The sequence below is a fragment of the Topomyia yanbarensis genome, chromosome 1 (genome assembly GCF_030247195.1).
Source record: "Topomyia yanbarensis strain Yona2022 chromosome 1, ASM3024719v1, whole genome shotgun sequence".
In the NCBI taxonomy this organism is placed as follows: Eukaryota; Metazoa; Arthropoda; class Insecta; order Diptera; family Culicidae; genus Topomyia; species Topomyia yanbarensis.
Genome location: NC_080670.1, coordinates 176978888 through 176994466, shown reverse-complemented (window position 1 = coordinate 176994466; position 15579 = coordinate 176978888). Strand labels below are relative to the sequence as shown.

The following is a 15579-nucleotide window of genomic DNA, read 5'->3' as shown; positions in this document are numbered from 1 at the left end:
ACCACATCATCCGATTGACGAAACACCGCTGCAGAGCGGTGTCAGTGGATAAAGAACAGAAGGTACTTCCGAATTCGAAAGTGATCTCCACCAGGATGATTTACTTCGATTTTGAGTAAAACTGGGGCGGTTTCTCTTGACGTAGAGAGCGTTGACTATCCTCGAAAATCCGGTAGTCGGTACATCGGGGGATTCCGTCTAGAAACTACTCCCATTTTGTTCAATCATCTTTCGGGAACGTTGTGCCCCATCAGTAAACCGCGCGATTTAAAAGTGCCTCGCTGGTTCAGGAAATGCAAGTCTTTACTACCTAAACCACGATGAATTCGAATTCATCTGGTGTGATCACTTGTAATAGATAGCTCGTACGTTGACAGGATAGTGTAGCCAATCTGGGAGTCGCTTGAGGTTACCGGAGCCTCTCGGAGCCGGGCTATATCCGAATTGGCAAAAGGTCGTTGATTTCAGAGTCGCTGATTACGAACCAGACAAGGGACTCCCTCGAATGAAGATGACGTTTGCTTCGGTGAGACTTTCGGTTATTTCGAGAATTTCGTTGCCTTTGTAGATGTTCTTCTTAGAACCCCAAGGCATATGGTGAGCGATGAAGTCCTCAAGTACTAGAAAGCGACCCGGCAGTTGTTCGAAGAACTTATTTGCTTTTCTGTCGAACATAAAGAACTATAGACGGGCACGATAGAACACTAGCTTGGGTAACAGATGGTTTTCACGACCGTAATAAGACCAGTGTCAAACTGGACGGAGGTTGACGGGATGTCAGCTATGCAACTGAGTCTGATATTTTGGCCGATATTTGTTCCGTTGGATGATACTCTTGTGTACTCGTGGCTAAACCGGGAAGAGGAATCGGTACTCGGTCCCTGATGTGAGCGAACCATATAAGACTCGTAGATCCTAATAAGGCTGCTCCTCCATTTTGCCTTTGTCACAGCAGTCCACCGCTCTTTTTGTGCCATACAACACAGGTCTTCTTCTCCGCGTAAACGCACACCAATTCTTCGCCTACCCAAACCGCCCAACAAGTGTCGTGTAAAAGCTTACCAGGAAAGATCGACTGGTCGTTTGGTGGTCTTGTTCCGGACAGAAGATAAATCATTTTATGTGATACAAATTGCTAAAACAGTATTCAGCCTTTAGCAGTCACAAAAATTAGACCAAACAAGGATTGCATTGTTTTGTCTAATCTGTAGCAAGAAAGCGCGGTTACCTGCGATCAGTTTCTTCTCGTTGGAGTACCGTGTATATGTACCTTCACGAGACGTGGAGATTGACGGCGTGGTCACCGAATCGAGTCTAAGCCGTCTAAGACTTGCTGAAGTACCGAGTTGGCTGTTTTAATTGTTGCTCGCTTGAGCCTATTTAAGTGCGAGCAATTGCGCTCGTATATGGGTATAAAATCTATTCCCCATTAGACGCCTTTCGAGTGACTTTCGCTGGTTTTACTCTTTCTAGCATTAACAAAGTACGTCTGTCTGTCGGGGCTATTTGTACCACGGATCAAATGTGAAAAAAATTCTCACGCAGCTGCTTACTGTGACAATAAGGCACAAAACGCAAAGCGCGGAGATTCTTATGAGAAAAATGATTGCACGAAAAAAGCCCAATACTGTCTCTATTGTGGCCAAACTCACTAAAAACGGTCTTAAGCAGAAATGTTGAAAAAATAACGTCTGTGTCATTTGTTCAAGAACATTTTATTATTTTGTCCTCTAGTGAGACAGACTCCTGGAATTTGGCAATTGTAGGCCAAGAAAGCATATAAAGAAATTCGGAAGCGTCGTGGTCAAACACCGAAACATTCGAGGCGTTGCATGATTTTGAACAATAAGTTAATGGCGCCGCACAGTATTTCCAAATAGGCAAAAACGTGATAGAAATTGTTTTGACCACGAAAATAGATTTTTGAGCAATAGTGTCTTAAGTAAATTTTATGTATAAAATATTTCCAATTCTATAGAAGTATTAGTTTGGTGATTAATCTTCCTAATGTTGAGAAGTTAAATTTTGTTTTGCTCATTTATGAAAATAAATAAAAACTGTATTCATCAAAGTTGGCAGGAAAATTACAAACAACTTTGCTGAAGAGACTATGTTTTGAATACTGCCATTCTATGCATAATTGTCCCATGTATATAGGGAATCCCATAGAACATGGGACAAATATGCGTATAACGGCAGAATAGACCTTTGTGAAGTTTTCGCATCCTCCGGCAACGGAGTATTGTTCTTCTGCGGAACACCTCTGATTGATGAACTTAGGGAATCAGATGTCTCCAGCAATTGGTGTACTAGATCTGTATTGGTTTCTACCCTGGAGAACTTTCTAATATGATCCTCTCTGTAATGTCGTATGTCTTCGTTCCTAGATTCTGAGTTTTCTTCTGACAATTGACCAACAGAAATTAGGAAAGACGAAATAACTTTGACTAAAAAGGATTTTCTGGACCGACCTTGGCATTGGGTACCAATCATACATACGGATTGTGTTCCTATGCTTCTGCGTGACGCGTCGCCGGTACATTGCAGAATTGACCCGACCTCGATGTTGGAATTCTCCGTGCCGTGCAAAAATAACACTCCTGCATCAGGCAGAACAAAGTCCACTTACTGAACAATATGCCTGACCCTGCAAAGAAACGTTTGTTGAATTGATTCAATAGGCATCTTGTATATAACATAGTTCCACGTTACTGGAGATCAGTGAGAGTGATCGCTATCCATAAACCGGGAAAATCAGCCTCCGACCACAATTCATATCGGCCGATTGTAATATTTCTCTGCTTTTGAGGACTTTCAGATAATGGTGTGATTTCTGTCACAGGCCCGAGAGCTTTAGATTTCCACAAATATCTTGGTCAATTTCACCATTTGTTCCCATCTGTGTCAATCTCTGAGATACATCCAATTCCATCCGGGTTTTTTTACGACAAGTTCATGCAAGAGTACACTTCCCACATTTTTGCAAATAAATTCAAACACGCTGACTGCGAAAAAATGTTCTTCACTGACGAATCACGCATCGTCGAGTACACTGGCTTCGGTATTTTCAACAATGTATCCATTTCCTTCAAGCTCCAAAACTGTGTGTTCGAATATATAAACATTTTATTCATGCAATCAGTTCAACAATCTCAGTTAAAACAAAAGATATTCGAGATGAATTTGGTCTTACTCACTACAAATCTCTAAAAATTCTGAGCTTTTATGGAGTTCAAAGTTTTTGTTTTTTTTTTCTTCATTTCGATTACAGAGGTTTAAACCTTAGGGTCATTCACCTTTAATTTCGGGTTAGAAAAATCTCTTTTTAAAAAATCTCTAAACCCTATGTGCGGCGTTGGGAATCGAACCCAGGTGAGCTGCGCGAAAAACAATCGATTCACCAACTACGTTATGCCCGCCTCTGAGTTCAAAGTTATATAACTCTTTAGATTCAAATCACATTGCACGTGCAATCTGCGTTTTAAGAGTGGTTTTGAGAACGACATAAATTCTCACTTAGTACTAGAGTTTTGACTCAAGATGAGTAATTTTCACTGAACTGTATCTTTTATCAATCACGTAAAAAAAGGTTTCCATTCAAAAGTTAAAATGTGTTTTCTCAACATAAAAGTAATACAGTAATAAAAGTTTATACAAATATTTACAACAACCCAAGTGCATAAAAACATCTATGAATTCAGCAGTGCAAACCCCAAAGCTAAAAAACTAACCAAATAACCTCCCAGAACTAGAAAAAAAGAACCAGAACTTAGAAGAAACCAACTGAAGTGAATCATCAAAATACACACTCCAACGGAACAAAAAACTAGCAAAATGTGCCAAGAAGAAAAATCTAGTAGACAACGAACAAACAAACAAACAAACAAACAGTACCGCCTTGGACGCCGCATTCGTGGACCGGCTAATCGGCATGGTCCCACCGCCAAGTCCCGGTCCATTCCCGCTGGTTCCATTGCTGGTTCCGTTGCTAGTGCCATTATTATTATTGCCATTGCCATTGTTGCTGTGGTTGTTGTTGTTCTGAACCAGACCCGGATCGTCCTGGTCATCCAGGAAACCATCGTCTTCCGCCGATGATTGCGAGGATTCCTAAATATGGGTGTGCGTGCGGGGTGCCGGAAAATGACGGTGGCAGCGGCATTCCGGTGGATGATGAGGGGGGTTCGGGAAAAGATGTACACATATATATGAAAGTATGGGTTAGTAAGGTGGGTTTTGGGTTATTATAAATGGAGGCGAACACCTTGTCACTGGAATCGTCGCTGGTTTTACGCCGTCGAGGACGGTTATTGTTCTGGAAATCGTTGAATTTGATCTCAAAATATATTGGAAACATGCTTCATCCGTTCAAATGTTTTTTTTTCTCTCGTGAAAAACGTCACACAAATCAATGATCGACCTTCTCCAGTAGCCGTTCCGTAACTTACTACACACCACTGTCTATTAATCCAAGGCAGGATTCGTGTTTTTCAATTCACTAATTTTATCGATTGGAAACGACAACAAGAGCGATTCACTGGTCGTGATTGTTATTTTCCGAAGAAGCCCACACAAACTAATGAAAGTTTCTTCACGCCACTATCCGTACTGTACCGAAGTTCAGGCTAGCCCCCTAGTCATAGCTAACCGTACAAGTAGATGGCTAAAGTTATTATGATAGAATGATTCGTTTAGGGCTGAATATGGATTTTTTGCGAGTCGCGAAATAAACAAACTTCAACCGTTTCCATGGTTCGACTACTACCCGGAACTAGGTCCGTTGAATGAGAACCTCCAACAACATCCACCCAACTTAATCGCACCAATATTGGTGCGAATGAACTATGCATTCCCATCACAGTGGGTTAACACAAAGTCTGCAATTCAACAAATGATGATGGTCAATTACGCTCTTCATAAATCACCGCTGTTACTGCGTGTCTCGGATGGTTGGGGGAGGGGGGTCAATGCGTATATACGGTTCGCACCCTTCAGCGTCTGCAGATAGTTGGGTGTCACAATCGTAAATCATTGTCGCCGCCATGCAGCAGCAGCAGCAATGCAACGGATGGGAACAACGCATAATTTTACAACTTATTCAGCTGGAACTACGGTTCAAGAGCACTGGACACTGACAACAAGGTCGTGCGAACAGAATCCGAAGCGCTGATGCCAAAATGACCAACCGGAACCTTTTTTCATTTTAGCTGGGACATATCAACAGAACGAATCAGTTGAATCTTGAAAGAGTGCCTTATTCGGGTGAGTAATAATGGCCACATTCAGAAGCAATGCGGTTGTATACATAACCAGCAAGAAGTGGGTGTCAGGTAAATTCGTATATCAGATTCAAGAGTGTAGAGGTTATAGAAAAGCAGCGGACCAAAAATGTTGTGCAATCGGAAAGTATTTTCTAAAATGAAAGGGTTTTAAAAAACATTTCCTAATGCCCTTACAAGTTCAAGCCATATAGTATTATTATAAAATTGTAGCTCAAGCAAATTTTGCATTCCGGTGGAATTTGAAATGTGATCCAGGATAAATCAACATACAGTACAAGTAGAACAATGCCCTGAAGAAGAAGGCGTAGACTTTCGAAACGTTGGTATTAGCATGAGCCAATGATGACCGTACAATTCGTAGTTGCAACTCCGTGATTGACCAGAACAAGCGAAATTTCACAAAAAATCAGCGAATGGGGTCTGGCAGTAGCTATCCATTCTCAATGTGCACGTTTCGAGAGTTCTATACTTTGCAATGTTAATAACGGTGCCGGTCAAGTCTTCACAGTCATCGGGGAAGGAAAGGAATGTAAGTGCAGCAAACGTTATTATGGAGACCGTGTATACCTCTGCATCTCCACGTTTGCCACGGGAAGGACTTTTTGTTAGTAGGATGGGGTAAATAGCCACACAAATCTGGATTCACCTTGATAAGTGATACAATCAATGCAAATCTCAGAAGTGGTATCATGTGATTATTGCTCTGGGCAGCGGACTGCCGAGAATTTATGATAGATTCATCGTTTGTTGAATTAATTTTTAAATGATCGGTTTGTAAAAAAAAGTAACTTCACCTCCGGACTGGCGACAGTCGGGAGTGTGGCTCATGAAATTAGTTTCAAATTATAATCTAAAGGACGCTGCGATTCAAGCTTTAGACTCGTTTTTCTCAAAATTAAAACAATGTCACTTAGTCCGGTCTGACTTGACACCGACCATCGCAGCGTCCTTTATAATTTGAAATTATTTTTGTTATAATTCTTGCTTATTGTAACATATTTCAGATCAGCTAGAAGTCGAATGCAGCTGAAGAAATTCTTTATCCAATGCTATGCTATGCTTTATCCAATGCTATGATCATTTTTTAAAGTTGTGCGACTTAGTCCGGTCTGACCCAACACCGACCATATATACTTCGTGCTGATCTTCTCACGAACTGCCAATTCTCAACCCCTAATATATGAATCAACAGTCATCATTTCACTCAGACAAGACCATGCGTATTCCCCACGCACATTAAATGCCCCCGTGGATTAGTTTCCTAGTTGGTCAAATAAACACTGAACAAACCAAGAAATTAGTTTGATCAGCCCAAAGAAATGTCAGCTCGATTAGCATCAACCGGCGGATACGTATTCCCTTACATCAAATCAAAGAACATTCAAAATTACATACGACAAAATGTGTGCCATTCTGAACATAATAAAATAAAACCTGCTTAATTATTTGCAATCAAATAAGATCAGGGAAATTAGTTGCAGTCATAAAATAGGTGATAAGGGACGCGGACGAAAATAGCTGACCACCGCCCGTAGACTTTCGAAACGTTGGTATTAAAAGAAAAATAGATATTGTCGTATTCGATTACACGCCTTCTCTTCATATAGAGGAAAAAAGTGGTTGTTCATCCTACAAGTCCTCAAATAGGCCATCTGTTCATCATACTCTATATAATTATCTCTATTCATTCGCTGGGAAATCTTACTTGTCAATTAAACACCAAACTGTTTATCGTAGATTACAAGCGTTGTTTGAGTATAATTATGCAATTCCTTACTAAGAGCACAACATTGTACTTTTTATTTGGTATAAGCAATTTCAAAAAAGTGTTTTATGTGTTTAATTTATTTTAATCATTCTATTTATTTTTTTTAATTTAATTTATTAAATTATTTCCGAAATTTTTATTATTTTAGTCCTTCAGTTTTTTATTCATTATGCTTGTTTTATTCCTTTTGTTTATAAAAAGATGGCGTGATAAGCTACGTGTCATATCTTCGAGTCCCAGCTAGTGGTCAGCTAGGATCTTTCGCCTCTCAGCCCTTCAATTGTCGTATATACTGAGAATCGGCAGCGTAGTCTGTCGCAGCAGAAGATCAAGTTCTGCAGAAGAATGTAGAACTAAGGCTTTGCATTTATATTTATTTTTTGTTGTTAAAACTGTATGCACACGAGGCCACACTATGTGGACATTCGTCTCTGATACAGAACTTCGGAAGTAAAACAAATACCCACCACATCTTTGGGGCAGCCCAGATATCAATTTGAGCGGAACTGAATTGATGGAATACTTAAGTAAAACAAACTTAACGTAGAAAATCGATATTTGCACGAGCTGGCAGAAAAGAGGTGCTAGATGTAACTCTCTGCTCTGACAGTATTACGCATGAGTTGGAAAACTGGCTCATACCAAACGTTATCTGATCATAAGTACATCGTGTTTGATCATTTGAACATCGCACCTGATATCGTCACATCTCGTAACCCCAGATCTACGAGCTGGGACCTCTACGAAGAGGACTTGACGACTAGGTTTCATTGGTATTTTCCAACGATTCAATTTTGGATGAGGTAGTGGATAAAACAAACTCATTCATAGCCAGAGGCTTGTCCGCTTCTTGCTATGCATGCTTCTAGTGGAACCCATTGATGGAATACCGAAGAGCTTGAATTCACAGACCCAGGGACGAGACGGAGGCATTTAAGTTGGCTCGCAAGATATACAGAAATGCCCTTCGATGCTATGAGCGAAGTGGTTGGAAAAGGCTCAACACAAATGCCTCAAGTCTCAACGAGACTAGTAGATTAAGTAGGTTACTTTCAAAATCGAAAGACTTGTCAGTTCGATTAGAGCACCTAATGATGGAAACTCGTCTGATAAAGTTGTAGTACTCAACTGTCTTTTTGACACATACATTTTTCAGGCTACTGACGACTGCCCTGAGTTCTAGGTAGTTCTGATTCTTGGGTATTCGCTCGTAGCATTGTGTCAACTGAATCGATCAAATGGGTGATTGAAAGTTTTGCGCCGTACATGTCTTAAAACATATTAAAAAAAATATTTTTATTTGTTGTCTTATTACGGGCAACATTCCATTAACGTGGCGGAAACTGCAATCAATTCCCAGAGGTGGTCGTGTTACTTATGAGGAGACAAAGATCTTTAAACCGATCACCTCATTCCCACTCAAATCAGTGGAACATTTAATCGACCATTACATACGGAATATTAGTTCGGTCGATTACCCGCTTCATGCAAAGAAAAATGTATATCAGCGAGGGAAGTCTACTACCACCCTGTTAGACAATGTTGACTGCAACACGAAAAAAACTTTTTCGGAAAGGCAATCAAGTATAGGAGTTTCTCTTGATAATGAAGGTGCTTTTGACAACGTGTCCTTGGAATCCATTTTGGATGCAGTACGAGGTCATGTATCCATCACCTCGTACTGCATCCACTATCAACCATAATATCAACTGGATACGCGCAATGCTTAGTAACTGACATCTGTGCTTATCGTTAAGACAAGTGGAGATAAAGAAACTGGGTGTCTGCGGACGACCTCAAGGTGATGTGCTGTCACCACTTTTATGGAATATTATCGCCGATGGCTTGTTGAAGAAACTTGATAGGCTTGGTATTCCGACATATGGTTTAGCTGATGATTATCACATAATGATTACCGGAATGAGCCTGGGTTTCCGACATATGATTTCGCCGACTATGTAATGATCGCCGATATTTGCATTACTCAATGCATAAACACACTTTTTGATGTGATGCAGCAAGACTTATGTGTTGTTGAGCAATGTTAGACTATAAGTTAATCGAAATAGAACATGCTGGTTTTCACGCAACGACGGATTACAGCCGGAGCTCGTCCGTTGCGATTCTTTGACTCTGAAGTTATTGTCGCAGATCAAGTTAAGTACATTTGGGTAATTCTTGAGTTTGTGCGACCACCCCTGGATGCTACTCCGTTATAGATCTGGACTAGCTGAAGGTGCACAGGGAATCAGTAGATAATTATGCTTGGGAATAGCGAAACATCTTACAATGTGTACCTCCTGATAATCCTAAAGTGTTTTTAATTGATCAATACCGGCGCCGGCCAGGCCCGAACGTAGATCGCGGTAGGAAAGGGAAGGAATGTTAGTCCGATACTTGCTTTTGCTGGAGGCCGTATATTCTACTGCGCATTCCACAAGTGTCACAAGAAGAGGATATTTGTTAGTAAGTTGGCTTCTTCTTTACCAACGCCAGAGAGGAGACTCCACTCTATCTGGATTAGAAATCGATCCATCAACTCATGGACCGGAGACCAAAGTCTTTACTTCCCTTCCGAGGGAAGTAACACCTCAGAAAAATCTCAACGACCTCGGCTGGAATTGAACCCAGGCCAATTGGAATGAATGGCGGTCACGCTTACCACTCAACCACCGGCGCGGTCATGTTAAGCACATTTGGGTAAGTCTCAAATTAAATTGGTCAGCTCACATCGATTTCAGAGCCAAGAAAGGCCTTCGGACAAAGTAGATAGGCTTTCGTAAAATCTTGGGGACTCAAACCCAAGTACATTCAGTGGATCTACACAAACATTACTAGAGGCGGCACTGTTAAACATAAAACCACTACTTTCTTGTGAACACCGTCTTAAAATTACTGGGCTACCGGCAAGGAATAATGTTCGGAAGTGCACCTAGAAACACTCGAATGGCGAAACTTACTTGTAAATCGACCGTTTTGATACGTGGTCAATTTCTCAGAATGTCCAGCGAAACCGATTCCGAACGTGAGAGAACCATACAACGGAACATACATCGACTGTCGATTGAGGATGCTGTCGAAAGCTTGAAGATCAAGCAACAAGAGATAACGTGAACGCAGCGTAGCAGCAGGTCGTTGTAGCGGTCAGTATAACACAAAATGCTAGAAAGCGACAGGCGAGAAAAACTAGGTCAGAAGACGAAAACTTGCAGCGGTTATACGTCAGAGCTGGGAAAGCTCGCATCGGCTTTAAAAACGTGGATGCCACGAAAAGGTACAGATCGTACACGAGTCGTTGCCAGGTGAAAAGAGAACTTTGAGTTGCTATTGAACGAACAAACGCGTAGAGAAGACACAAACAGCATAAGGATTGGGATTGATGTTCAACCCGTCTACCCACGCTAGACGCTGAAAAACTGCCGTTGTAAAGAACGGATTTCCGATCAAAATTCAAAAAATCGGGAGTGATCGGTTGTACGAAGCAATGCACTACGTGATTGGTACGATCAGGGCGGAAGAAAAATGGATTTGGACTAATTGGATGGCCGCATAACTATGACCTATCTACAAGAAAAACCACAACCACTACTAACTATCGAGACAAAACGATAAATGCAGCCTATAAAGTACTCTCCCGTGCTCTATTTAGCAAACTGCACCAATTGGGTAAATCCTTTGTCGGCGAATATCGTCGTCGTTTTCAAGAAGGACGATCAACGACGGACCAGATGTTTACATTGCAACAAATTCTGGATAGTTTAAAGGCGGCGTACGATTCAGTGAAACGAAACGAACAATGGCAGATAACGCTTGAACATAGCTACATAGGTTAAAATCGAACGTCGAACGAGACATCCGTGTCGTTTGTGACGTTAGATCGATTGAAGCGGGGCGATGTACTCTCTAATCGATTTTCAACGTGGCTCGTGGAGTGGCAAAACCCTAAAAATCAATGTATTGTAATTCCTTTGGTAATATCTGAATAAAATCTCACATTCAATTTATCTTTATACATCTTACATTTTTTGAGGTGGTCTCCCATAACTCACTTATCATGAACCTGACTCAAAATTTAGTATAGTTTCAATATATAAAGGTCTCATCTTCCGCATTTTTGCGCCGAAGCTATTAAATCTATACTTTTAAAAACACCCATATGGACGTTCATAAATCTTCTTGCAAATTGAATGCTTAAACGACATCATCTTAGTGATTTTTACTAGTTTTTTAACTATTTCTGCTATGTGATTGGCTACTATTATTAACGTGTATGCTAACCCTTTAACGAACAACACTTTCAAATGGGTTTACATAAAAACATTTGAAAAAAATATTTATTGAATTTCAAACCTGATAGCTGAAATGGATGGATTCAATACTAACAACAACTAATAAGACCCAATTTATAGGCGCACAAACCAATTTTTATAATTTTGTCACAATTTTGTATGGAGGGTTACCGCTGTGCGCTCAAAGGCACGATATGAAGATCTGGCGTGAAATGGAACGGTACTACCATTACGGCATCACACATGCTTGAGTTCATGGACAACATTGACATCATTGGCGTTGATCGTAGATCAGTAGAAGACACATTTTTGCCATTTAAAAGGAAGGCTATTTAAAAGGAAGATAAAGTACTTGGTAGTATGTAGAGAGTGAGGCAGTCCGTACGATATTGGTTTCGTGGTCTAAATAGATGGGGTACGGTACGTAGTTGCTGACGAATTCATAGACCTCGGAACACTAGTGAAATGTGATAACGATATTTGCCATGAGGTAGAAAAGCGTGCTGCGGCTGCAAATAGGACATTCTATGGCTGGCAACATGGCAATGAAACATTCGTTCTTCGTGGTGATATGACTAAGGGAAATTGGTGTCCGGTTTTCGATTCTTCTCACGAATTGTCAATTCTTGATCCTCATACACGATTGAAGTCGTCATTCCACTCAGACAAGACCATGCGTTTTCCCCATACACATTCAATGCCATGTGGATTAGTGGATGAGCTGAAATAATCTGTGACACCCAAAATCTTTCAATGGAGGCTTGTGGAGAGCTAACTTGCTTGTAGGAGCGTCAGAGAAGCTAACACCTGGAGATCCGATTCCAAAAATTAAAAAAAAAATGGCGGATCATCCTATAGTCCAATAAGCAAAGTTGTAACATGGTTAAATTTGGTGAAAAACGCTTGGTTGGAAATTCAGAAAGTTCACAATGTTTTCAAACATAGAGGAGAGAATATTATGATTGAGGGTGATTTCTCTTATTACGGAGGTGATTAAGTTCGCCAGAACATAGGTATTATGGACCAAAATTTATGGAGAGATGAGAGTGGTTGGATGAGTCATAACATCTATGCAATGAAGTGGCTAGCTTAATTCTTAGTAATTGTCAAGCATAATCCGAGAATTAATAAGAAACAATGGCCATAGCACCAGATACCAACGATAAAATCTTATTTAAAATTTAATTATTTTTTAAACTGCTGCTACATACCGGTCTTATTTTTTGTCGTATTTTTTTCGAAATTCAACATATGTACTTTTATCATGAGATTCATGAAAAAGCAATAACAAATGGATCGATTTGAATAAAGCTAAAACGGTTTTTAACAAAAGAAAAATTAGTGAATGTAATTTTTCATTTTGTATGAAGTGGTCTTATTGTTTTGTCCGACACTGTGTACACTACACAACAAGTTTCAATTCTGGTGGTATGAGGGAATACAATCCCTTTTAGCATCTAAACCACGTACTCAAAATTCAACATTAGAATCACGAGTTGCGCGAACATGCCAAGGCTCACGCGAATATGAAAACGACCACACGTTAATACAAAGGAATTTAAAAAAGTTAACATACAAATAGTCATAAACTGCTGCGCGATAATACAACCCAGGTTTCAAATGCGAACATGCAATCGCGATAACCTGCGCTCACAATCTCGCTAACATAAAAACGACCCGGTAATTAATTGGACGTGTGAACCTTGCCGAATTTGTAAACGTGGTCTCATGTGCGCACATATAAACGCTCGTTCTCACACGGTCATGAATTATGCACTCCTCCACATCTGAACCATACACTCACTATCACAATCACGACCCGCTTCAATTTGCCTTGTTTCAATGGGTGACATTTCCCATATTGTCTGAAATTGTAATAAGTTATTCTGACGGAGATCCCATACGGGATCAGACTGTGGACCAGGTTTGAAACTATATAGGGTGATGAGCCTATTTTGGCAACATTAGGGAGAGGGCCGCACTAGTTTTTGAACAACTTTAAAAGAAGCTACATTACCTATAACATATCTCAGAATAAAGTATCAGTGTACTTTTTCGTAAACATCTATATAACGCTTATTTAGCAGAATTGTCACTATTTTCAGCATAAATGGAAGTAAATGTTCTATTATGTGCATCTATTCTCACCTCAACGATTAAATTATCGCCTCCTGGGCGTGCCAATTTCCACCACATCTGAAAACAGTCTAGTTGAAACGCAATGCCTTAAGTTCCATTTGCGTCCATTCGAACTAGGTATCCAAAGCATGGACGCCAACGAATCATTCTGTTTTTTTCACTCGATCAAAACAAACGTAAACATCACGAACGTGAAAGAAACGTAACAGCTGATAGTAGAAGAGCGCCCAGAATTGCGTTCGCAGGAACCAGACTTGTTATAAACACTTCAACACACGATGAGGGCTAATATCCCTCCCTCAGGATGAGGTAGAAAAGAATGAAGCAACGGGAGCATCTCTACCGTTGTGTGTGAGGAACCGAAAAATGAGAGAGTTCCTCTCTTGCTCAACGAAATGATGTAGATAAATATTTTCTTACGCATGGGATATTTGCTCCGTGGAGGAGAGTGTGCTACACCTCATGATGATTCAAGAGGAGTTTGTGATGTCCTCACACGCCTTGTGAGGAGGTAATGATTAGTTGCTATGAGGTTTTGTTATATGGGTTTGATGCATGTGTAAAGTTTATTTCTGATGTATATTTTTGTATTTGAAATGAATGTATAGTTAAGCGTTGCATGAAGCAATGCAACTATCTAAATATATACATAGTTTTCAAATATGTATAGAGTCATGAGCCTCTTTTCACCTTATTACAATTAGCACCTTACCCATTTGAAACCATTGGTTAGAGTTGTGTCTGCCATATATTTGTACTATCTTTTGACTTAAATGGTAGTGCGATATTTTGGGCATCCGATTAGAGTTTTAGTTGCACTCAAACAGAAGTATTCCACCATTCTCGGGCCATTTATTATTTTACTAGTGGTTCTTAGGAACGAAGCAAACATGTTGGTGCCAATTTATAGAAATTTCATCGATTGTAGGCCTTGTAAGTGATACAATAGTCCAGTACCCTCCTTAAAGGGCCAAAATTTGCCAAGCGATCTGTTATTAAAATATAATACTCGTTGAGGAAGAAGTAGTTACGTATCAAAGATTGCGACCTTTTTTGACGTTTGGCACCCATAGCTTAGCTAAAACGTGACATACATGTTTATATTGAAGCAAACCGTTTATTCGTTACGCACTGTCCAGGTGGATAACCGGATGACATCATAACTCTTTTCACGGCGCTATAGTGATTTTTTTTAACTTTTCAAGTGAACTAGCATAGGTTATAGTGCAACACAAAAAGTTTTGAAAAATGTTGCATGCCCCCAAATTGATTTATAGCAGAATTAAATGCTCTTCCGAATTATTATTACATAGAACCATGACGTGCCCTTGGAAGAATGTTGAACCATTTGCATATTTGTCATGAAAAAAATGCAAAAAATGACAAATTTCTTATTATTGTCGCAATTTAGCACAATATTTATAACAGAATAATACAGCATACCTTTGGAAAGGTGTATTTTTTCTCTTTCTAGAACTTGCTAGAAATCGGCGCTAAGACTGGACAACGTAATTAATGTTTTGGTGCCAAAGGTCCCAGAAAATGTTTTTGCTATAAGTGAAGATGATAAGAAGTAATGAGAGCAGCCTTCATTTTTTCGAATTTTCCATAGCACGTTGATGCCAATACATTCGTTAAAAAATCGGTTAAAATGTTACTTGAAAAATAATAATGATGTTGTAAAGCGCTCCCATAGGAACCTGGGCAATGATGTGAGAAAGAACTCTGCGAAATTTCTAAACGATTAGTATAGGAGGTTTTAGGTTAGTGTGTACACCGCATTTTTTCGATTTTCCTCCTGAAAATTCAATGTACCTCACAAAATTTCAATATTTTGCAATGAAAATTTAAGAAAATATTGTATAAATGTTGGATTCTTGTAATGGAATTGATTGAATAGGCAAAGGCTAACGTATATCCTACATAATTCATGAACTCATCTTTTCATTATATTTTCTAAACAATTTGTTCAAAAAATTATTTCACTTGTAGGGGATTATTTAGTGAAATCAGTATCAAAATAAGAAGCTTCGTGTTCTCCTCCGAATATAGGGTAAAGAGGTAAGCCCCTTACATAAAATAAACCCTATTATGGTGGGTA

General features: G+C 39.8%; 1 protein-coding gene across 4 annotated transcripts in view; it reads right to left on the bottom strand.

Moving 5' to 3' along the window:
* The window catches only part of LOC131682476 (kinesin-like protein Klp10A), a 142447-nt gene that overhangs the window by 59651 nt on the left and 67217 nt on the right, over positions 1-15579 (bottom strand). For 2 of the 4 annotated variants that reach the window (XM_058963973.1, XM_058963965.1), the window contains exon 3: positions 3895-4110. The exons of 1 other annotated variant lie outside the window; for it this stretch is intronic. In XM_058963973.1, coding sequence (XP_058819956.1) covers positions 3895-4110 — 216 coding nt within the window. Of the gene's footprint in view, positions 1-3894; positions 4111-4264; positions 4540-15579 lie in introns of those variants that run through there. One more of the 4 variants, XM_058963992.1, reaches the window with a different exon arrangement.